This window comes from Rattus norvegicus, chromosome 8 (genome assembly GCF_036323735.1).
Source record: "Rattus norvegicus strain BN/NHsdMcwi chromosome 8, GRCr8, whole genome shotgun sequence".
NCBI lineage: Eukaryota > Metazoa > Chordata > Mammalia > Rodentia > Muridae > Rattus > Rattus norvegicus.
In genome coordinates this window covers 37,086,865-37,110,645 of record NC_086026.1, presented here as the reverse complement: position 1 = coordinate 37,110,645, position 23,781 = coordinate 37,086,865, and the positions used below count along the sequence as shown (strand labels likewise).

Sequence of the window (23,781 nt, the reverse complement as noted above, 5' to 3'; positions counted from 1 at the left end):
TATACTTTCTGGTGTCTGTGGTCAGAATCTGTGAGTTACTGCAGACTATGACACCAAACACAAACCTGGTGTGGTGACCTACATCTGTCATCCCAGCACTCAAGAGGTAGAGGCAACAGGATTAGACCTTCATGGGTATCCTCGGCTACATATTGAATCTGAGGTCTCCTTGGATACATGAAGCCCCATCTTAAACAAACAGACATACAGATAAACGATCCACAAAACAAACAAACAAATAAAAACAAACCACTAAGACCAAAGCAACACAAAACACTGGTGGGGGCCAGTGACAGGTTTAAAACACAAGAAGGAATATGGCAGTGTAAACCTGTAATCCCAGCACTTTGAGGCTGAGGCAAGAGAATCCCAGTGAGGCCAACCTAGGCTACAAAGTGAGACTGTCCCAAAACAAGCAAAAAAGCAAGCAATGGGCATGGTGGCATTGACTTGCAATCCCAGAACTTTGGAAAATGAGATAGAAGGATCAAGAGTTTGAAGCTAGCCTGGGCTACATGGTGAACCCGTGGTGAACAGAACCAAAACAAGCCAAACAAACTCCCAGAGCAGACCACCAACCAATCAACCCGTACAAAACAAAACTCCAGTAGACTGTATACAATATAAAAATGCTTTGTTTATGTGTTTGCATAAATGTTTGGCCATAGACCTTAGATCTACTTTCCTAGTAATGAACTTTTTGAAAGCTCAATCACCAATCAAGTTAGCCTGTGTGCCAGTACACCAGCTGTAGGTGGATGTTGTCAGGAATATGGTGGTAATAAGTTAGGTGATCTAGAATAAAGAATTTATTATAAAAAATCTACGCCACAGGCAAGTCACATGTGCTTATGCATCACAGTAGAAGGACAAGGGGTGAAGGCGAGGGCTAGTGGCCCAGCCATGGCTTCTTCTACACACTATAAATCCTGGGGAAGGGAGACAGCTGCCAGCTGCCTATGCCTCTTTCTGTTGGTTTTCTTGGCAAATAAGCCCCAAGGACAGAAAGGACTGAAAGTCAAACATGAGAGAGATGTCTATGATGACTAAGTCACCATGTGCTTTAGGAAGCGTTTCTGATGGACGGAACAACGCCAAGCTGCTTCCAAACTGTTTTTTGAAATTAGAAAGAAGAAAAGAATATGGCCAGAGGGGTGTGGGGTGGGGACACAGACAAATATCAAAAGCTGGCTCCCTTTCTAATAAATACGGCACAGAAAGGAGACACTTGTAGATTCTGGCAGAAATAAGACTGACTGCAAGAGGTGGTCTGAAGTTATTTGTTCCAGAGCTGGACACTGTGATACTTTTAAGATTTTAATTTGAAGATGTATTACATAAATCTGCCTCTGATGATGGCCAAGCCCTCTCCCGCCACCGTTTGTTAGAAACCACAGCATAACATCAAACACCTCTGACTGGCTTTTAAAACAGGACCAATTCCTACTCCATCTTCAAAAAGTTACCAAGATGAAATGAGAAAAATGAAAACAGAAAATGTTTTTGAAGATGCTGTGTTTGTACATGTGACAGAGTAAGAACCCTATCAGACCCAGAGAATAGGACAGCAGAAGACAGTGAGCTTTGCACTTCATGCCTCAGTTCCCTCCTTTCCAGCAGGCTGAGGAAAACAGACAAGATCAGTAAGCCACTGGTAGAGTAACTAACCAGATTGCAGAGAAGCCTGTTAGGTGAAGAGTGAAAGTTATGTCAGAATCTCCTCAAAGTTTAATCTCAGTTTTCTAAACAAGGACACTTTCATTACAGAGACTAGAGGACCCACAATGTCTCATGTCCCCTCTTTGGCCCCATGTGAACTGCAGGTCTGGTTCATTCAATCTTCAGGTTGTAATCCTGAGCCTGCCTTTCTCAGTGGAGGGCAAAGACAGGGAGGTGGCTGAGGTGGGAAGGTAAAAAGGGCCACTCATTCAAAGGAAGATTGAGTCAGCCAAGGGGAAAGGGCAGCGAGGTGTGGGAAGTCCTTAGCACTGGAGTACCAGGAAGAAAGGCCAGACACAAAGGAAGGAAGAAGCAGAAAGTTAGTAGTTGTCCTGACAACCAGGACCCCTACTGTTCCTGGTAACTAACTCACAGGGGTGCTCCCCTCTTGGCTGAGGGTGTAGTCGCTACTGCAGGGAAAGAAGAAAGGAGGCAGAGGAAAAAGAGCTAGGTAATTGTGAGCTCTTTATCAGGAGGGGTCCTGCTTCCAAATGTCACCAGTGTTAGAAGCACCAGAGTATGCACAGCCAAGATTTGGAAGAGAATTACTTGGGATGCTGTCTAAATATGCAGACACAAGACTTCAAGACAGGCTGTGAAAATGGCTACAGAAGGCTGGAAAATATCAGTCTTGTAGAAAATGGATCAACAGGAGAAACAGATGTGCAAGAGAAAAATACAGGAAATCCTAGCAGGAGAGCAGGAGAGGAAGAAAAGTGAGCAGCATGGGGAAACCACTTGGTGTGGGTGTCATCTAATGGCCCTGGCTTCTGCTTTCCTGTCTTTAGGATGATTTTTCAAAAGTTTCTCAAGTTGAAGGCTATCCTGACACCAAGGAAAGATACTAAGGACACAAGGATGGCATTATAGCAGCTCCAGGGCTTCTGCATGGTGGCACTCTGTGTGAATCTGCTATAGTTAGAAAGCATAGGGAAATAATGTGTAAAACTAGAAAAGACACCAGGAAGAAAGGAAGGGCTGTTGGGGGCTAATCTTGATGCTGCACTACGCAGAAGGTTGAGGCACAGGGAACCCTATTTCTCCCTGAGAGCCGCAGCCCATTGTTGCTGCCATACCCTTGGAGTGAGACTGAAGCACATCCCTGGAATTCACACCTGCTCCTTCACTGGCAGTGCACACCCGCTCCTTCACTGGCAGTGCACACCTGCTCCTTCACTGGCAGTGCACACCTGCTCCTTCACTGGCAGTGCACACCCGCTCCTTCACTGGCAGTGCACACCTGCTCCTTCACTGGCAGTGCACACCTGCTCCTTCACTGGCAGTGCACACCTGTTCCTTCACTGCTCCACTGTCCAACTTTCTTCCCTGACAGGCATTTGATGGCAACTCTAAGGACAGAGTGAGGCTCATAATGGAGTACAGTTCAGTGGCAGTGCACTTGCCTAGCATGTGGGAGCCCCAGGCTGAATCTGAGGGAAGGGGATCAAAAGTGAGCATTAATATGGATTGCTTCTCTAAGGCAGGCTAACAGCCGTGAGCCATGGGCTCTCAGTGCCTGGCTGAAAGAAACATGAAATTCCCATGGCTGTATGATCTGTTCCTAAGGCTCCTAGCACCAGGGCAGTCTCATGCATGCATATCTAAGGCTTTAGGATCCAAAGGGCCTAAGTATGGGCTATCTCAGAGTACTGACAAAATTCTTCCAGAATTCAGATGTCTGACAGACTCATTATTACCAAAGACCTCTAGTTCATTCTGTTCTGAATGCAACAGTTCCAGCACTGAACTCTTAAGGGATGGAATCCACTCAAAAGGCCACCAGAGAACAGTGTGCTGGAACCCACCAGGTCCAGGGAGAAGAGGGGATGTGAAAGATGAAGGACACTCAGCCTGTTGATGTCACCCACACCGTGGAGTGGCTTCTCAATTATGGAACAACACTTAGGTATTATCATCACCCGGGCAGAACTACTCTGCGAAATTAAGTCTTCCTTACAGAAGGGAATGGTATTTCTTAACCTGCAGTGCCACCTGGTGCTTAGAGGGAGAACTTTGGCACTCATTTTCCAAGCCACAGACATGCATCATTCAGAGAACTAGATTAAAAACATTTAAAATTAATGAGTTATTTTCTATTTAAAAGTATAAGTAATGTGCTCCATTTACACGTGCTGCACCATTTGAAATACTACTTAGCTTAAACAATACCTGTCTGATAAGGTCCGGCTCCAAACATACCTTCCTCTTTAAAATTATTCCACATTAGCTTTCTCCCAAACAACTCCGGTCAGTGAGTAAGACTTGCTCCCTAAGTCACACAGCAACTCCAGTCAGTGAGTAAGACTTGCTCCCTAAGTCACACAGCAACTCCGGCCAGTGAGTAAGACTTGCTCCCTAAGTCACACAGCGAGTGAGGCAGTCTGCCTGATTTCAATGCCTACATTCTCTCTATGTGGATGGGGGTAGAGAGCAGACATTGTGCAACATCAGGGTCAGCTCCCAGAGAGCATAGCATCAGTGGGTCCTCACAGTGGGGCCAAGATGAGCAAGGGCACTGTGCTGTTTCAGGAAGGAGAATGGTCCTGCTGTGGGAGATACCTAAAGGAGAGTCTGAGAGCAGGTCCAACCGCAGCTCTGGGTACTAGAGATGCTCAGTTTATCAGCTGCAGATATTTTATGGGAAAAGTCTGGGAGGACTTTGTTTCTTCGTGCCTCTTGTCCCCTGGCACTGCTGAGGGTGTCTGGAGTTCTCACTAGTCATGAGACGTACTGAGACAAATGAAACTGCATCTGATCTTGCACATCTGCTCATTTAACGTAATTTCAGGCAGTGTCTTCAGTGTGTCAGAGTAGGAGTTCGAGACACAACTCTGAATAAGCAGAATCTTTGCCCTCAAGAATCTTACATAGTCTAATGCTGTTGCCAAAACCTCAGACTGTCAGCTTCCTAGTTGTAGTTGCAGGTAGGGACCAAGTACCAATAATGTGGCTTGAGAAATGACAGTCTCTTTGGGTTTAAATGTCCCAATATTCTGGTTTTCTCCTTCATTTTATTATAAATTATGCTGTACTTCCATTGGAATATATGAGAATTTAAGAACACTACAAAATACACAGAAGAACACACAATCCACAGGCAACAGAAACTCAAGTTACTGCACATCTATTACAATCTTATATTACATTATAACATATTGAAATATTATTTATTACCACAGTAAGTGGAGATTCTCAGGTAATAGGTGTCTTTAACATAATATGAATTTAGAGCAAGTGACATCCCCCAAATGCAAAGCAGACAGTGTATATGGTAGACAAAACTGCTGGGGTCCTTCCTGGCCCAGCCACAGAGGGCTTCCCTGTAACAGGCCTAGTGGATGAGGCGTGGTATTCCTTCCAATCATGGAGACACGATACGATTTGAGGGAAGCTATCCCTGCACAGAACTTCTAATTTCAGCACTGTTAAAATCAGCCCAAGTCAATGATACGGTAGGCCAGAAATGACCTAATACAAGAAACTGAAGACTTACTTGAGTTAAAGGATCTGGTGCTCCCACAAAAGCATATGCTTTTTTAAGAGAAGCTGTTACAGGAAGAAGTCAGGTGTGACACAATGCACGACACTGGAGCTGAACTGGAAGGAGTGAGGTTTAGAGTAAAGAGACATAGCACTTGTCTCCCGGTGACTGAACTGTTTTGATATTCTTTCTCTAGTTGTGGACAGGATGTAGAAAAGAAAGACTGGGACAGACTAACCTCTGGCCCAGGAGTGCTTTAGAGGAAAGTCAGAGCCTGCTGATGGAAATGGATGTATGTAGTACCATCAGATGCATCTGACCCAGAGACCAGTCTGGGGAAAACTAAAGACTAGGAGGGACTAAGATCCTGGCGGGTAGTGAGGCAGAGTTTAGCAGGTTGTGTTTTGTGAGGAAGCTGTACAAAAGGGAGGCAGGCAGCATGTGCGGAAGGAACTGTTCAGGCAGTGAGTGGGATGTCTATCAGGTAGAACTGCACATCGGCACATACAGTGAGGAGTAGGCTGACCTGCTAGTGAGAATGTAATAAATGCCAGGTTCTTTCCTATTGTAACTGCTTGTGTTCTTTGGGTGGCAGGCCTTGGGTTTCCCTTAATAAGTAACTAATGTCACAAGGGCCCCTTGGGCTGTTAAATATGCACCAAGAAAGTCAGCTGGAGCAGAGTTCTACCTAGATAACACCTATGACTTCAGAGTGACCTAAGGGAAGAGTAGCAATAGTGTTCACATCAGCCATTACTGACTGTCGTTGGGAGACACACACACATGGGTATCCCACTGGGCAGCCCACAAACTCCAATGGTCCCATCTCTGCCACCACCTTCTACACTTTCTTGAGAGATGGCTTGTTGAGCAATAGCTTTCCTAAGAGGACTCCATGACCTAGCATAAGCCCTAGAAATTGCTGTTTAATATTTACTTTTTCTCCTCAGTTTACTGCTTGTTGGATTTCAACTGTCATGTCCTTTTCTTTTTCTTGCTGTACTTAGTGACTTCATGTACTTTTACTCTCCTCTCCTCCCAGGTCACTGAAACTTTGCTCTCTACCATGTCAGGTAATTTCATCTCCAGATGTCCCCACTGCACAAACACACATTCATTTTCTCTCACTCTCACTTTAAGAAATGTAGACAAAGACGCCAGGAATGTGTCTGCTGCCCTTCTGACACAGGGTCTGATGCCATCTGTGGGGCCACAGGGAGGGCAGAGCCGTGGACATGGCACTCACGTACTCCGATGCTGGCCTGGCTCCTATTTTTATCATGGCACGGCTCTGGGCATCTCGGCAGGGAGCTCCAGCTTCTTCTCATTCCTTTTCTCTACATCAGGGCTCCAAAATAATTTTACCCCTTACCTTGGCTGGGTCTTCCTGCCACAAACCCTCTACCATCAATGGGGCACAGTCCATCTCTCCTTCCCTCCAACCCAGACTAGTTCTGAGTACTTTTCCAGTTTCCTACATCCAATTCTGATGCATACAGGGAATTGTAAAATTTCTTCTGTTTTCAGACACAAGATGTTTGCACGAACTGGATTCATTCGTTCCCTGGCTTAGACTGCTATCCTCACTCCCCTTTCCTCCCAAATAAGGAGTTCTCCTTGTTACATAATTGGATGTTCCCAACACAGAAGCCGACATCAGGTCAGCCACGCATGCGTGCAACACTTGCCTTTGACTTAACGATGCCTTTTTTGGGCATCTAACTTCTCTTGAGCTTTCCTCCCCCACTCTCTCCACACCATCAACAATCAAGGGAGATTTATAAGCCTGGCACAGAGCAGAACTCCTCCAATGTTGGCTCAGAAGGAGGGGTCATGAGGTTGAATTTACTCTGTGTCTCCCTGCCCCGCCTCTGCAGCTAGCGAGAGTGTGCTTACAATCTGGCGGGAGTCCCTGGAGTCAGGGCAGCTCTGGATATAGGTCTTTTGAGGGAGCAGGGAGTGAGGAAGCAGCAGAAGGAAGCGTGTCTGCATGGAGATAATGACGCCACATGGGGGAAGTGAGGACATTTTAAGGGGGCACAGCACCTACATTTAGGTGGTTCTCCCCTCCTGGACACCAAGACTGCACAGTGCTCAGAAAAAGTAAAGTAGCAACAGCAGCCATCTGTGGCCAGTGATGGCCACCATGTTTCTTAAAGCACATAAAGGGCAGGAGCCTAGCAAAGTGCCTAGCAAAAGGATATGGCTCCAGTATTTAAGGTTTCAGACAGAAATGTGTGTGACAGTCATGGGACACTAGGACCTTACATGCCATCCCTTGTAGTGGGGTCAGGGTAGGTGTGTCGGGTGTGTGTTTCGTGCAGCTCCAGTAGAGATCAAATTCCCAGCCTCTTTGCTTACCACACAAACACCTTTTTAAAAGTAATGAGTACGGTTTGCCCAGGGGACAATTATGGAGGTTATCATCAGAAGTCAGAGGTGCTATCTTTGCTCCTTGGAGAAATGTGCATGCAGTTTGGAGTCTATAGACTATGTGATCATCTCCTCTTAGGCAATGTTTGCCACTCAGAACAGTGATTTTCAGGTTGGTTCTTATCCTTAAAGCCATGGGGCAAAGATCTGATCCTGAAAGTTGAGTCACTACAGATGGAAAGTGGAAAGCGTACTCTGGCTTATGCATGTGTTCTTTATGAACTTTATGGTTTGATTTAAGAACCCCAATTCCTTACAAACCATAGATTCCCCAGGTTAGAAGCAGAGATTGTAACAGCCTTTCACAGAGCTCTTTAAATGGATTAAACTGTAAAACAGGCTCAAAATGTCACATTTAATGTCTGCGTGAATTAATCTCTCAATAGACATTTGCTACATTGTAAATAGATATAAGCCGATAAGATTATCCATTGAAATACTAACTTCTGAAGTGAGCCCTGTTTTCTTCATGTGACTACACATGTGGGGACTTGTTAATGGAAGACTGTGGGTTATAGGAGTCAAACCTTGAAGCCTCTAGATGGAGAGGAATGGTCCATTCTTCAAAGACCATGATTTCCCCCTCTTTTTCCTCCTATTACAAAAGTCTTTAGACCATTATAAAGCTAGACTGCATTCTGAGAGCCAAATAAAAACACAATAAAAAGATGGGGAAAACAATTTGTAAGTAAAAAGGGGTCTTAAACAGGGAAGGAGGTGGTTCTCATTTAAGTTTAGCCTATGGAAGGGTGCGGTACAGTGCCAACCACCACAGTTCTAAACTTTGCACTAACAGACAGTAAAATGGCCAAGAAGAAAGTGGGTAGATAAAAAGCAGACCTTTCTGGCAGAAGCTCCCTGAAGAACAACAACAACAACCGAGCTTGCGTGAACAATAGTACTGACCAGAGTTACAGATTTCTCTAGGGTGGCCACAAGATTCTTTTGTTCAGGCCATTTACTGCTACCAAACACATGGCAATGTTCCTGCTTTTCCAAATAGTATCTTCACCTCATAAAACAAAACAGAGGCAAACAACAGAATCCCGGAGAATGGAAAGTGAAAAGCTGAGTAGTCAGGGGCACTCAGAGGTGCATCCTCTTGGGTTCCATTACAGGTAGAGTCACTTACGGGCGTCACTACTGTGCACTCGTCAGACAGCTGTCTGTATGGCTAACTGGGCTAACAGAAGTGTCCAGGTGGAGGGATGGAAAGAGAAGGTACGTAGTTTGACTCTCATACTCTTTTCATCAGGAACAGTAAATCTAGAAAACATGACTGAAACTAAGTACGGTATATGTCTGTATGTCTTGGACTAGGGCACAGGTGCTCTGCTTCAGAGTTAACTCTGGAGCTGGTTGCTGTTTTAACAAAAGAACCCACTGGTTTAAATCAGCTTCAAAGGCCTCATGAAGCCTCTATTGTTTGGATACTCTGTGTTGGTCAGTAAGGCACAAACGTGATGATGACTGTAGTAGGGAACAGAAGACTCAAGTGAGGTGGAGATCTTAAATACAGAGTGGGACTAATTTGGAGCCATTAGAAACATGAGGCATGTTTTAATCATTTCCTAGTCTGACGAACAAATATCATTCTTGGATACTTTTTAGTATATATAAAGGAAAATAGCATTATTGATCCCTTTTCCAGATGGGGAAACCAAGCTGAGGGTATAAAACACGGGGGTAGCCTGTGGCAGTGCAGACGAGGCTTTGAGCACTGGGCTGAATGCTGGCTCTGCTACCACTCACTTTCAACCTAAGGCGACACCTGAGTTTCTGTGCTCACCTTCATTACATCTTAAAACTTAAAACAGTAGGGCCCGTGTCTTTTTTGTACATTATTGGCCAGCCTTTAGTAATACTTAAAAAAATGACTGAAGATAGAAGACTGAAATGAATCCCAGTTGGACAGTATGACAGTATTTTAAAGTAGAGTTGAACGTTATAAGACTACGTAGACAAATTTCTACCAATGGGCCAAGAGAAAGCTCAGACTAGCAAATCATTACCTTTCCTATCCCATTTGCCCCAGCTGAGGTACTGCACTTGCCCTGAATGCTGAAATGAGGCTGGCCTTTTCTGTGTATGTATCCCTGGGGGTGTGCCTTGTGGATCAAACTTCCCTTTGAGATAGCAAGACTTCAGTGGTCTCCTTGGAACTAGATAAAGGTCTGAGTTCTGAGTTTGGAGTGGCCCAAGTCCTTTAATATTCTGGGTTATTCACACTGCAACTTAACTTCTTCTAACTTCTAAATTATGGATTTCAATCTCTTTTCCAATTTCTCCTCATGTTTCTATGCTGTCTTGTTCCTACCGAATAGCTTCTTGGTTCATAAGCCAACTCACCATGTACATGGTCAGAGGAATGGGGTCCCCAGTGCTCACATATTACAAGATGCCATTTAGACATACTCTACCAGACTTCAGATTACATTACTGAGGACGTTTTCACTCTTGAAAGCATTACGATCAATACAGGGAAGTTCAATAAAGGGTGAAGAGAAATAAAAGCCCAATTAGCAACACTCACAGGTAACAGAGTAAAACACAACAGAACTAGAGTTACAACTACAAAATATCAAGAGGGAAAATGTTTATTCAGCCAGATATTTCAAGAGGTTGTAACAGGCCCAGCACCTGTGCAGGTCCTCGTGGCTCTTAAGATAACAGTGAAGGAGTTATTTCTCAATCTTAGCATTAGAGGCATTGTGGGAAGACTATGTCATCACTGTGTGTGCAGAGGGGTGGGGTGGGGGAGTACAGCAGGGGATGTTCTATGTAACTAAGAAAGCAAGCAGCATCTCTACCCACCAGATACCTTCCAAGGGGCATTTCAACCCTCCTTCCCTTTGTGACAACCCAAACCTCCCCCTGTGTTGCTAAATGTCTCCTGGGAACAAGAAAACCTACTGTGAATCATGACGTTGGGGAAGCTGGCTAATTTATATAATACAAGTACCACTGTCAACAAGAGTGAGTAGAGAAGGGGGCTCCTTAATTCAGGGGAAAGTGAGAGAAGATGGCATTAAAAAAGTGAATGACATCTGGTCTTCAGGATCTGAAAAGGTGTTTATTATTATGTCAAGCATGAGAACAGGGAAGGTCCTAAAGATGGATAAGAAGTCAGTCATAGAAGCATTCAGCTATTCATAAATCTTTCAGGCTCTCTGTAAGGCCCTGACAAAGCTAAGCTACAAGTCTGTGTTTCTCTCTCTGCTTTACCGTCCTGTCAGCACTATGTACAATCAAGAGAAATGTCCACTGCCCAGCAATGAAAGACAGACACAGGGCCTGGGATATAAAACTGGGAAACTGAGCCCAGAGCCAGAGCGTGGTTCCATATTGTTACGAGATTATCTTTTACGTTCTAAGACGCTGGAACTTTTGCTAGTCCTTGCAGCTGAGTTAATAATAATACACTCTGAGGTCACATGAGACTTAAAACTATATTCTCCACCTTTTAAACTTGGATTTAAGTGAACGATGTACCAACCAACCTTCCTTGCCTTGGATTTCCCATGGAATCAAGGTTACATTACCTGAGATAATGCATGGCTTTAATCTTATGTATTCTTTCATGCCCTGACCCAAAGGTAACTCATGTGCCTATGTGTCCTATGGTAATAAAGTTAAAAACAGAAAGTAGGCTGAAAGAAACCTTATCAAACAAATATCCACCATAAACACTGCAAGCAGCCTATGTGTGCTACTGAATAACTCAGTACTGTATTATTTGGGGTCAGTTAGAGTGAGTGACTTCATCCTGTAGAACTCTGTTGAGGATTTCTGCAAAGCATCATGCCTTCCCCATGTGATGCTTTCTGTGCTGTTGATACAGTCAGAGCAGAAGCCATTTGTTATGGACATACAGACAAAGAAACAGCATCCAGACAAAGCATAGGGATCCAGATTTAAACTCACACAATAGACACAGCTAGGCCAGAAACCATAGGCTATAGAGAGACAGAAGACTTGGGAGAGAATTGGGCTCACTTTTGATTAAATGACCCAAGGGGAAAGGCTTTAATTTCTTTTCCTAATGTCACACCAATGCATAGTGGTGACTGAGATAATCAGTGTCTCATGTGAGGAATCTCTAATGTGTTACATTGATGTTCTGGAGTAGACAGACTGAGGTAAAGCACTAGGAACAGAGGCGATGTCTGTAATTCATTGTGCTATCTAGGTCAGAAACCTCAGAGAATTATATACACTCAAACTCTAGACAAGGTGGTGGTCACACAAAGCTTTCTTCCCCACATCCCCAGAATGCTGAGGTCGCAGGCTCTTTAAATACTATAGTAAAATCTTCCTAGTACAGAAGCAAGTTTCATGTCCAATTTCTTAGCAACGAGGCTCTAAAGTGACAGAGTGCTCAGCAACCTTACCTCTGAACTAGCGTTCCAAAAACAAGGCGGAGGAACTTCTGCATGTTTTCGGTACACAGCCATTTCCACTGCTCCATTAACAGCAGGAGGATCAGATCGAAGGCCGTGTCAGCTAACTCTGTCTCTGTTCCTGGGAACAAAGCATCATAGGTAACTCAGGAAGAGACCTCTCGTCTTTCAGAGCTTTGGTGCAGCCAGGTCTTCTCTAGCTTCTTGCCATTATCCTTGAGTTTAGAGAGATCCCTTCGCACAATGTAAATCAAGAAATGCTTTTATCTATCACTCAGTGATGTGCTCTGTATGATTTTACAACTAGTTTCTGATGTTCTGTCAGGACAGGTCTTGTACATAATTATTTTACCTATCTGGCATCGGTTTCCCCTGTATTTCTCCAGGATGCTGGCTCTGTTCTACTCTAAGTAGGGGCTCACAACTGCTGACTAACTGGAACTGGCAAGGCTCTGTGCCTTCCACTCACCCCCACAGTGGACAATGGAAAGAGCTGGGCTGATCAAGGGAAAGATCTGGGATTTATTCTCCTAGAGAGCCACCTCCATTACACAGAGCTGTGGGGTGGGGCGCAGCAGGCTAGAGTCTGACTTTGCGATAACATGTGGTTCTAGGAAGAGTACCACACCTCCAGTAAAATGCCATGACATTTACCGGATTGCTTTCCCATTTGGAAGACCTGAGGGACCACAGCTGAGCTCATGTTTATGCTGGGCTGAACTATCTTGACCATCTACTCACTGGAAAGAAGTATCTATTCTTTAAATCTGTGCGGGATCCCCACCTCATGCCGATGTCCCAGGATATGCTGATGTTCCGCAATGACTAGGGGGTCTGGCATTCATTTCTGCTATGATTGATTGATGCTATCATCGTCATTATCATCATCAATGTTCTTCTAGTCTAGGCTCAATGGGGATCCTCTGGACCAGCCTGCACCAACTTTTCTCCTCCAAGGGTATTTTAGAACACAGACCACTTTGGGGTTTGGGCAGATCTGTTAACACTGAATCTCACTTCACTTTAGACTCAGCCCAGGACATATTTTCTTTTTCTGTGATGTATGCATGTATGTAAATAGGTGCAATGAATAGATGTTCAAGCCCAGCCCAGCATAAACATGAGTTCATCTGTGGCCCCTAAAGTCTTCCAAATACAAAAGAAATTAGTGAATGTCAAGTCTGGAAAATATGAGTTGCTTTCTAGATCTTTGCTCAAAGGCAGACTATTCCTCCCTCAGGAAACCACCTCCTCAATGCCACCAGTCTTCAGCCATCTGTCTGCAGCTGCCACCCTGTGGTAATATGTAGTCACTGCAGTAAAAGTAAAGCAAACAGAATCACAAGGTCCTGTTGAAGAAAATGATAAACTCCACAACACAAATACATTGGTACTCAAGACCAGACCTCACAAACTTGCCCACAGGCCATCTGACTTAGGCAATTCCTCAACCAACTGAGGTTTTCATCTAGGCTGTGTCATGTTGACAATTATAGCTAACTAGAAGTCCCACTGTGTCACATACTTAAATTGAGGTTCACATAGCAGAGGCCAGGTGATTTGTTTTTGAGCATCTGGGAGTAAATATGAAATTAGTTTTTCTTCTTCATCCCACAAAATCTTCCCTCAAGATGTTATCATCAATTAGTCTTAGCAGGTCTCTGTTTTAGTTAATCAATAAAATTTTTTTTTAAAGTTCTATGTCACTAAACATTAGAATTTTCCCTCTGTGGGAAACATCTGGGAAGAAAATGCTTGGAAGTGGGACTCAGGCCCTTCCCCTCTTCTGCTTGTGTGCCTGGGGAAGTGGAAAGCTTCATCTGCAATGACAGGAAGTAAAGCAGGGCAGATGTGGGAGAAGATGAATCCATGTGATGATGCCGTGTTTCAGCTGTTCTGTGGTCTATCCATGTAGATGCATGCATGCCATCTGGTAGCTAGGCATCATGAGTACACATCAAAGGCAGAAGCTGACAGTCCAGAAGTGATCACTTGGAGGACCCAGAATAAGAACACAACCCAAACTTAATTTCAAGAATGCTGTTAAGGAACCCCGAAAGGGACTGAGACAGAAACAAAGAGAGGAGATGGAGAGGGTAAGAGAAAATGGGAGAAAGCAGGGAGGGAGGGAGGGAGGGAGGGAGGGAGAGGGAGAGGGAGAGAGAGAGAGAGAGAGAGAGAGAGACAGACAGACAGACAGACAGACAGACATCAGGAAAGTGGTACCACAGACACTGGCAGAGGGAGTTGTCTAGAAAAAGAGTAGCCTCATGCCAGCAATAACACACTGATATTATACATGCCAATCTTTCCCTGCTGCCTGACTAGATCAAAAATCCATCTCCATTTCTGGAACACAGCACCTCCAACTCTGGAGAACTTCAACACGTGGATCTCTGTGGAGCAGAGGTCAGCACTACAGTCTGCCGATGCTGATCCTAGCGGACACCTCCTTTGCTCTCTGCTGTGGAAGCAAAGGTCTTGCCACTCACCTGGGTCACTCTTGTTGAGCTCTTGGGATACCACAGCTTTATCCAGCAAACCACTATCCACAGATTCTTTGGGGACTTGCTGGGGCTCTTTATCTGGGACTTCCGCTGGCTGCATTTGCAGTAACTTTGTCTGCTTTTCAATGAAAGATTCCATCCCAGACATGGACAGGACCTCTGACTCCTGAACAAACAGCAAGTGGCAAAGGTCAGCAAGAATGCGCAAGTTGGAATAAAGGTAGCATTTGGGTTTCCCATTGTCTGTCACCTGAAAAAGTCCCATGCACAGAGCCTGCTAACCCATGGCCACCTCAGGAAAGCTTCCACACCTTACCCAAGCTGCAAGTTCTGGGATAATCACTTTTGTACACGGATGGATCACCTGTCCTCACCTAGGAACTGCTTTCCCTTTTTATCCTGTTACCATTATCTCAAACCCATTACCTAAAGAAGCCAACGTGCCAATCTAGACCTGATAGAATTTCTAAGCACTCAGAGGAAATGCTTTTACCATAAAATTTTAAGACTCAGCTAAGTCTTTGACCTGGTCACCTGATTCTTCTTTGACTTTAGAGATGCCTTCTACATACTATGTCTGCAGGATCAAAACCTCAGGCTGAAATTCTAGTTCTCTGGGTTCAGGTTCTTACCGAATTGCCTTCCTGGAGGCAGTACAGAATCTTGTCCTGTGCCTCAGCTATACTCAGTGCGGGGGCAATTTTACTGGATGAAAACCTCAGTCTGGACCTGGCAGAGAAAAACAAAGGCAGAACAGAATGCAATTCAGGATCTTGCTCCCTAAAAAGAGAAGCTGTCAAGTAATGACAACATATTAAAACAGAAACATCCATGCTTCCTCTGGGGTAGGGCTGGGGCCTAGTGTGCTCAGAACTACCTAGAAAATGAAATCTACCAAACAACATATACGTGGCAGTTCTTCAAAGGCAGTGTCATATTCTACTGTGTCTATAGGGTACCTATGAAAGGACTTTTGTCAAGTAAAATAGTGGTTAGTCTGTCATGTGTCGTGGCGCTCTCTCTCTCTCTCTCTCTCTCTCTCTCTTTCTGTCTCTTTCCTCAATGGGCCACATTTACACGGAATTTTCAGGAATGGTGCTGTTTCCTCCTTGCCTTCCACATGCTGGTGTGGAGTGCTTCCAGAGGCCAGCTGGGACGGGAATGTGGCAGAGAGCAGCAGCAATCAAACAGGTACTAAAATACACCCTGCAGGTTTCCGTCCTAGCCCTTTCCTGCTTAGTGCTTGGACAAGTACTCTCTGAGCCAAAATTTCCAGAAATGATGGCAAACACATAAATTATAAGCCTCGATTCTTAGTAGGAAAGAAACATCTCAATTTCTACAAAAAGAAGAGTATCTAGCCTCTACACTTTTCCCTTCTAGTCAAAAATTTCCAGTGATCTGGGCCCAGGGTTTCGTGAGTGGGAGCAAACGCTTAGTAGTGCTGCCTTCCCAGCACCTCAGACTCCTGGGGTAGAGCACTGTGGAAGCCAGACTCTGGCTTTGCTAAGAAGCTGGTGGGTGGAAAGCACTTCCTCTCTTCTAGGGCTTGAGAATGGAAGGGGGCTTTGGTTGAGGACTGGGGATCAAGGAGCCCTGGGCCACTGAAGGGCGTCTCACTTGCTAGCCTTCTTGCCTTCTGTCTGGGGCTTGCTCTCATTCTCAGCTTCACTCAGCTCCTCTGTGGGACTCTGGGGTTCAGAGCGAGGAAACGCTGTCTTCAAGGTGTCCACGATAGCACTCACCACCATCTGCAGGGTTGGAGGCACAGGATTAGTCTGGTTATGCACATCCTTGATGGGCAGTGCTAGAGAGAAGCACAGTCATCCTCTGTGCTTTACCACAGGCTGAAAAGAGCTCTCCATCCAGAGCCTGAGCCTTTGAAAAAATCAGCCACCAACCAATGGCATCAATACTTTGTCTCTGTGTCTGGAACAGTTCTCTACAGAGTAAGACATACCAAGGGGCAAGAAGGCAAAGGGACAAGAAGAAGAAAGAAAAACTCAAGAGAGTTCTTCAGGCTACAGAATACTTTTAATTAGGTTTTTTTTTTTTTTTTTTTTTTTTTTTACTTTTTAATGTGAAAATGGGGCCCCTAGTTTCTGAATTACTGACAGCAAAGTGTGAATTAGTAGAAATAAAGAAGGTACCCAAGGAAAGAAAAATGAAGATGATAAAAGGCAAAAACAAAATACAGTTTAGCAGCTTAAATAACATAAGCATGTTGCAAGGATTCTGAGTAACAAGCCGGGTTTGCAGTCAAATCAAGCAATTCTCTTATTTAGGTACAGAAAGAATAAAAGTCCCTCAGGCCTGTGGTTCAGCTATCTGGAATTGCTATAAAGAAAAACAAATCTGTAACAAAACAAGAATCACCTATATACGGGTGAATGCACTAGCTGCACAAGCACACACATGTAAGACAACTTTCCTTCCAGCCGCAAGGGTTGCAATTGATGGGAGGGCCTTAGTCTGTGCCTTCCACATTGGCCTCACTGGAAATTAGTACAGTGCCTTGCTCAAAATAGCCTCGCTGAATGTGATGGCACCTGCCTGTGATCCAGCATTTGAGAGGCTGAGGACGATGACGAGTTTGAGAGCAGCTGAACTCTTGGTAGTTCCAGCCCAGACTAGGCTCTAATGAGATCTGTCTCAAAAAGCCAAAAGCAAAGAACCAGGCAATAACAAGGAAAGTTCCTCATAAGGAAACGAGGAAAGAGCCAATGGACACATGTGCTCAGAACTCTGGGGTTTTACCTAGTTGATCTTTCTGGTTTGGGTTCTTCTCCATGAAGGATGTCCCCTAATACCTATCATATGGAATTTCATCTTTCTTGTCCCTCTCAGCCGAGATGAGGAGACCCACTCCTAGCCTTAATGCTTCCATTAGAACAATATCATATCATTGTATATATACACACACATACAGGTCTTGAAAATGTTAGTCCTCATATTCTATCGTCTCTTTCTCTGGGCTCCCTCTTACTAAGCCCTTCTGATTTCCTCAGCAGTGTCCACTCTAATGCACACCTCACACTTGCAGGCAGGAACAAAGATGAGCACAGTGGCTCTGCTGTTACCTTGTCTATCCGAGAGACCATGAACGGCTTCTTGACAAAGGCAATCCGAGCATCTGTGTTCAGAGCGAGGAACTCCTGCACCTCCTCACTGTTGGCAATCTCAGGAATGGCACAGAGTTGCTGCAAGAGAAAAACATCTTAGAAGAAATCCCAGGCGCCCAGTCTCAGAGCCTTGGGTTGGGCGTGTGGGCTGAGGATGTGAGCAGGGCCAGAAGGGAAGATGCTGACCCTCAGGAATGACTCCAGGAGGCTCTTCCGGGCTTCTACTCTGTCACTGTCCATGTTTCCAAATGGAAGATCTGGAAAGAGCTTTTTTGGACCCTTCACGTCTACAAAGCAAAGCAAATCAAAACAGCAAATTCATCCACTTAGCGTCCACACAGAGACATTTCATGGAAAACAATCAATTACTTGTTGCGGTAAATATTAAAGATATCAATCACTGGATGTATTTCACTAGGCTTTGGCTTTGGGTTTCTGTTAACTTCAGGACTTCCAACTGTCCTCAGGGTTGTGCTGCAGCGATCTACTCTCCTCATGTGAAGAGAAGACACCACACTACAGTTACTTACACCAGGCCTCTTAAGCCCAATGGCCCAAGCATGAGGCTGGGCTCCAATTCCTGCTGTGAGAATGACCTTAGGCAAGCTGCAGGACCTGTAACTGTTGCTTTTCTATTAGGAATGACACTATCTACCCCTCAGGCTGTTAGAGGATTACAAGCGCTAACTCACATAAAGTGTGGAGAAGAGAATCAGGCAGTTTTAGAGCTTGCCCCAATATTAGCTATGTAATCACATAAGAAAGCATAATTTACATTTAACATTTGTTTATCATTAGTAACTAAAAACAACAACCAAAACAACACAGCTGGTTCTCAGCTTACTTGTACTTAAGTTCTATTACATTTTAAATTCTTCACTGAGTGGTGGATGTGTCAAACAGCACACAAAGGCTTGGTTGCTGAAGAGAAGGATTTCTGGGTTATTTAAGACGGATAATCCACAGACCTGGAAACACTGATTTAGCTCCTTGCATTATTCTACGAGCACAGGTAGAAATGTGTCTGCTTTTTAAGTGTAAACTATGTGGGGACACTAGAGCAACATGTATCTCTAAGAACAACCTCAGAAGGATTCCATCCCAGCTGTCCAACTCTAGACCCCAGGCTTCTCAAGGAAACTTGGGGATGGGACACTGTCAGTGCTTCCTTCTCTTCCCCACAAACCCACAGGCCACCAAGCATGCAGATTAGAGCAGCTAGATGTGATATGCAGGCTGGCATTTGGAACTTGGGGAACGTCTGACTTTTGATAAACTTTCGTAGATCTGGTTTCTCCTCCAGGCGGGTCTGCAGATTCAAGAACTCCCGGTAGCGGCGGTTTACGGTGTGATAGGCCAGCTGCTGTAGGCCGCTGCTGTTCTCGCCACTGAGGGCTGTCTCATACTGTGAAAAGAAACAGAATTATTCATACAACCAGTGAGGTTTACGGAATCTATTCTGGGGCTAATGAGTGGTTCAACGGTCATCGTAGAGTATGGAAAAAGGGAAAAGCTTCATTTATGCTGAAGAACCCATTGTGTCTGATGTCTGATGGTCGTCCTTAGTTGTAACTGACAATCCAAACTCCAAGGCCGAATGAGCTGTACTTCCTGCTACCCCTTGCTCAGTCAGAAAGACTTGCCACTGTTTCTTATGATTGCTTCTATCCAGAAGTCCCCACCCCCAAAGAAACTCTGTAACATTTTCTAATCCTAAAGCCATTATAGAGCAGAAGACATTATGCCTACATAATACCTACGAAAGTGACGACTGCTGAATTACCGGAGAGACCTCATCAGAAGTAAATTGTCATGACAACTAGTCACTAATAGTCTGTACTAGTTTTAGGAAGAAAAATCAGATAAGCGTAAATCATGACTTTGCCTGGAATAATTATTTCCTTCCTCCCTCCCTCCCTTCTTACCTTCCTTCCTCCCTCCCTCCTTCCCTACCTCCCTCCCTCCTTCCTTCCTTTCTTAGTCGTCGTCGTTGTTGTTGTTGCTGCTTTAGGACGATTAATCTTTTTAACTGTCACTCTGGAAAATGAACTGAAATTCATTCACTTGGGAATGACTGTGCAAAGATGATTTGGAGAAAAACGGTTAGAGTAGCAGATCTCCCCTCAGGCCAGGCTGTGGGCTGATGGGTTAACTGGAAAGTTTCATTTAAAAAACAAATGTGTGGTGACGGAGAAATGGCTCAGCAGTTAAGAGCACTTGATGCTCTTGCAGAGAACCAGGGTTTGGTTCCCAGCACCCACACACGGCAGCTTAGGACTGTGTGTAACTCCATTCAGAGGATCTAGAACTCTCTTCTGGCCTCCACAGGCCTCAGGCACACAATGCACTTACAATACATGCAGGCAAAATATACACATAAAATAAAAAAGTTGGGTTTAAAGCAGCCCGTGGAAGCAGGTCTGAGAACCAATGAAAACTTTGATCCCTAGTGTTCTAACACCGAGCTTCCTGGGCTGTTGGTGTGGTTCTACCGTAAGAGCCGACCCTGGTTTTGAAAGGAGCTCAAATCACTCACACGTTTATTTAATTAACATGGGACACTCTTATCTGCCCTTCCGACATTCTGTTTACGGACTCCATTTCTAAACCCCATCCCCAGAGTGAGCGACCACAGCCGTCAGCCTGTTACCTTCACGGTGTACAGCGTGTACGGGTGGAATCCAGTCCCACTGTGCTCTCGGGCCGTGATGGTGCCAGTGATTCGAAGGTTCTGGATGACAACTGGGCCATCAGGACTGCTCAGGGACTCAAAGCTGAAGGTGGCTGAGCTGAGAGGACCAGGGGGAGAGGAAGAAAGTGACAGTGGAGGCACAGCAGGCTCAAGGGAGCACGCACCACTGCCGAGACCTTTGTCTAAGCACGAAGGTCGCTGGAGACAGGGTTTTTCCGGTTCTTCCAGCAAGGCTGTAAGAGACGCGTCATCTCCTTGCTCCGCCTCCTTGTCTGCTGGGTCAATCTGGATCTCTGGGCAATTAAGCATGGAGACCAGCGTGCCTGTCTCTGTTTCTGCTCCTGGAGCCTCCTCAGCTTCTGCTCCTTCCATGCACTCAGACCCCTCGCCATCCCTAGGCTCCAGAGCCTGGGAATCGTCTAGGGCACACAGAGCATCCTGAATCCTGTGCGAAAGGAAGTTGCCTGGGGTCATCAGCATGATGGTTTCTTTGCCCAGTTCAGACAGTGGTGACTCCAGTTCTGAGTCTTCACACAAGAACAAGGGGCCTCGGATATCTGGCTGTAGAAAATGGGATGAGTTATTCCCTACTTTTCTCTCTTCAAGCATCCCAGGCAACTCTCCCTCTACAGCTTCGTGGCCTTCTTCAATCTCTGGGGAGGGGGCTGGCTCACTGGAGGCTAAGTGTACTGGGGCTGCTACTGGAGAAGATGCTTTTCCTACTGGCAGACTCTCTACTTCAACCATCAATGGCAGAGATGTGGGCACTGAGGGCTGCTCTAGGACACAGGGTGAGCTGGGGGGTTTAGTTCCTTGTGCTGCATCCTGTTTGTACTTGGAAAAGATACTCACAAGTATAAGGTGGATCCAGTCAGGATCTGATAGCTTGCTGATCAGCGGTAAGATTACATTGCAAGTAATGAGTTCGACTACAACATGGCGTCCGGTCCTAGTCTCCAGGTGGGGCTTGGGCACTAACTCTTTTAGTATCAAATTCACAATGCCACGTGCGTAAGTGACCTCAGTGGTGGGACAGCTCATGGCAGGATGGGGAGTTGTAACCTGGCAGTAAGCATCCCACAGCTGGGAGGGCTCAACTGGACAGCTCTGCTCCTTTGCAGTAGCCCCCTTCGCCTGAATATAGCTTTGCAGGTGACAGCCACAGAGAGTCAGAACCCTCTGGGTAAGAGCATGGCTGTCCACTATGCTCATCCGCCTTCGAAGCTCCTGAACCAACCCTTTCATGGATGCCTCCATCTCCGCCTCGAATGTCTTCTCATGGCTCACAGAACGATACCAGGATAGCACGAAGTCTCGGATAATCATCTGGATGGTGCAGTTAATCTCCTGTTCCAGATGCCTTTCTGCCTCGGGACATGGAGGGCAGGTGGTAATTGAAATGAATCGTTCCAGGTGCAATTGACCTGAAGCCCCTACAATGGCAGTGGAGCCCAGCCATCCTCCCAGCACTACCAACGATGCACACAGAAGGATCAGAAGCCACACGTTGACCAGAAGGTGGATGACCAGTAGCCAGCCCAGCAAGACTCCTACGACCATTAGCTTCCGGCTACTCCATAGATTGCTGTTGACATAACTGGACTCGGGGATATTCCCCTGGGCAGGGGACACTGTTTGTGCCTTCATAGCCTTCGTGGACCGGTGGGTTTCTACAGATGACAGCCTTCTGTTTTATTTTGATGAGAGCATGAACTGTCCGAGAAAAGAACAAGTCCGGATGCTACTGAGTGAACTCTGGACCCTCGATACTACGGGCACTGCAAAGCGACAGAGAAAGCCCTGCTTCTCCTGCTTGCTTCTGTCCACAGAACCCATCAACTAGCCTCTTCCAAATGAGATGAGGAAAAGTTTGATGGCCTTCATCATGGCCCAGGCGGTGAGTCTCTTCGCAGCCCCGCGCGGCCCACGGACACTTACGAACTCCGAAGCAGTAGCGGGCAGATCGGGTCGCCGGGGGACGCGTGCCCAGACTGCGCCCCTGGGAACGAACTCATTGGGGGTTCCTTCCGACCGCCGCGGCCAGCAGCCACAGCAAGCTCCGGCAGCCCAGGGTACTGCACTTCACAACTCCAAAGCGGACAGAGCCGCCGGCCGGCTGCCAGCCGGCGACAGCTTCCGGGTCAGGGCCGGCGGGAGCGGGGTACGCTGGGAGAGCGGCCCGGTGAATCAGCGTCAGGGGCGCCCCCTGGTGGTGACGGCTGGTGCGCACACCGCTCTGCCAACCTGAGAGCCCAGAGCCGGTACTCACCAGCACCAAAACGGATAGGAAGTCTTCAATACTCTCCCAGGTTCTATAAAGTGTTGTTTGTAAAGATCTCTAGCCTTTTAGGGAAACTTTCAGTTTCAATGAACTTTGTTTTAATTCCCTGGGAGACATACTTTCAGGAGCTCGATGGATGATGGATTTTTCTCCCTGCTTCCTCCAGAACATCCCACCTCCACCCCCCGCCCCCCACCTCCAACTTTCCTCCATTCAGTCTTCCGGAGTAGTAAAAGATAAGTATTAAGATGTGGGGGCAGGTTTCTAGAGAATATTTCCTATGTTTAGTCACTGGATTGAAGAGTGGGCCCCTGAAGCTAACTGGGAACATGAGTTTGACGTAAATCAGCTTTCGGTAAGGCGAGTCCATATAAGATATAGTGAATTGCAAAATCTTAAGTATGTTGGGGAATGATTTTAGTGAATTGCAATAGTTTAAGGGATGCCGTTAAGAAGGTAGGCTTTGTGCTGAGTCTTGAAGAGTTTTCTGTCTGTTGCCTTCTTTTTCTTCCCAAGAAATGGTTGGAAGATGCCTCTGCCCATGTTTGGCATTGAATACATCTGCCAGCTGTCTACTCAAAAAGAGTGACCCTCAAAGAGAGTCGGCATCTAAAAGTGACACAGGCTATGCGTAGATGAATGCTATTCGTGTGGTTCTTTATCATTCTGTCCTCTTCTGGTAGCCTTGAAGGATTTAGGCAAATTCAAAAACCAAACCAAACCAAACAAACAAACAAAAAAAAAAAAACCTCTCAACAACAACAAAAGACAAAAAACCAAAACACTCCCCAAACAAACAAACCAACCAAAACAACCCTGTACCACCAAGAGAGGTATTAGAGAGCTGTCTTTTTCATCTCCACAGCTGGTGTTGAGGTAAAAACTTCATTTGGATACAAAAGAAACCGTCATTTACAAGTGGATGTGGTTGACAACTAATGGCCTCTAAGGCCAACAATATAATTTAGGATCAAAGTGTCTATTAAGCAGGCAAGGTGATCTCTGAAGTTAAAAAGCACTAGTCCATGTTTCCATGGTGAACATCACTTCACTGCAACCCTCCTCCCAGTAGAAAGGAAAACGAGACCTGCATACTGCCTGTTACATCCTCCCAAACTATCATGTTGTCCCTGGGAACAGTTATCT

The 23,781-nt window shown here is 45.6% G+C and overlaps 1 protein-coding gene across 4 annotated transcripts in view; it reads right to left on the bottom strand.

Moving 5' to 3' along the window:
* Positions 1-22,504, bottom strand: part of Snx19 (sorting nexin 19) — a 37,176-nt gene extending 14,672 nt beyond the window's left edge. Inside the window, exons 1-9 of one of the 4 annotated variants that reach the window (XM_006242747.5) lie at positions 21,207-22,504; positions 20,313-20,915; positions 18,929-19,067; positions 17,849-17,949; positions 17,621-17,740; positions 16,161-16,291; positions 15,173-15,269; positions 14,526-14,706; positions 12,025-12,154 (exon numbers count right to left, since the gene is read on the bottom strand). In XM_006242747.5, the coding sequence (XP_006242809.1) occupies positions 12,025-12,154; positions 14,526-14,706; positions 15,173-15,269; positions 16,161-16,291; positions 17,621-17,740; positions 17,849-17,949; positions 18,929-19,067; positions 20,313-20,915; positions 21,207-22,001 (2,297 nt within the window). In that variant the 5' untranslated portion in view covers positions 22,002-22,504. Of the gene's footprint in view, positions 1-12,024; positions 12,155-14,525; positions 14,707-15,172; positions 15,270-16,160; positions 16,292-17,620; positions 17,741-17,848; positions 17,950-18,928; positions 19,068-20,312 lie in introns of those variants that run through there. The other 3 variants (NM_001108131.1, XR_005487808.2, XM_063265353.1) reach the window with 3 other exon arrangements.
* Positions 22,505-23,781: the final 1,277 nt, after the last annotated feature.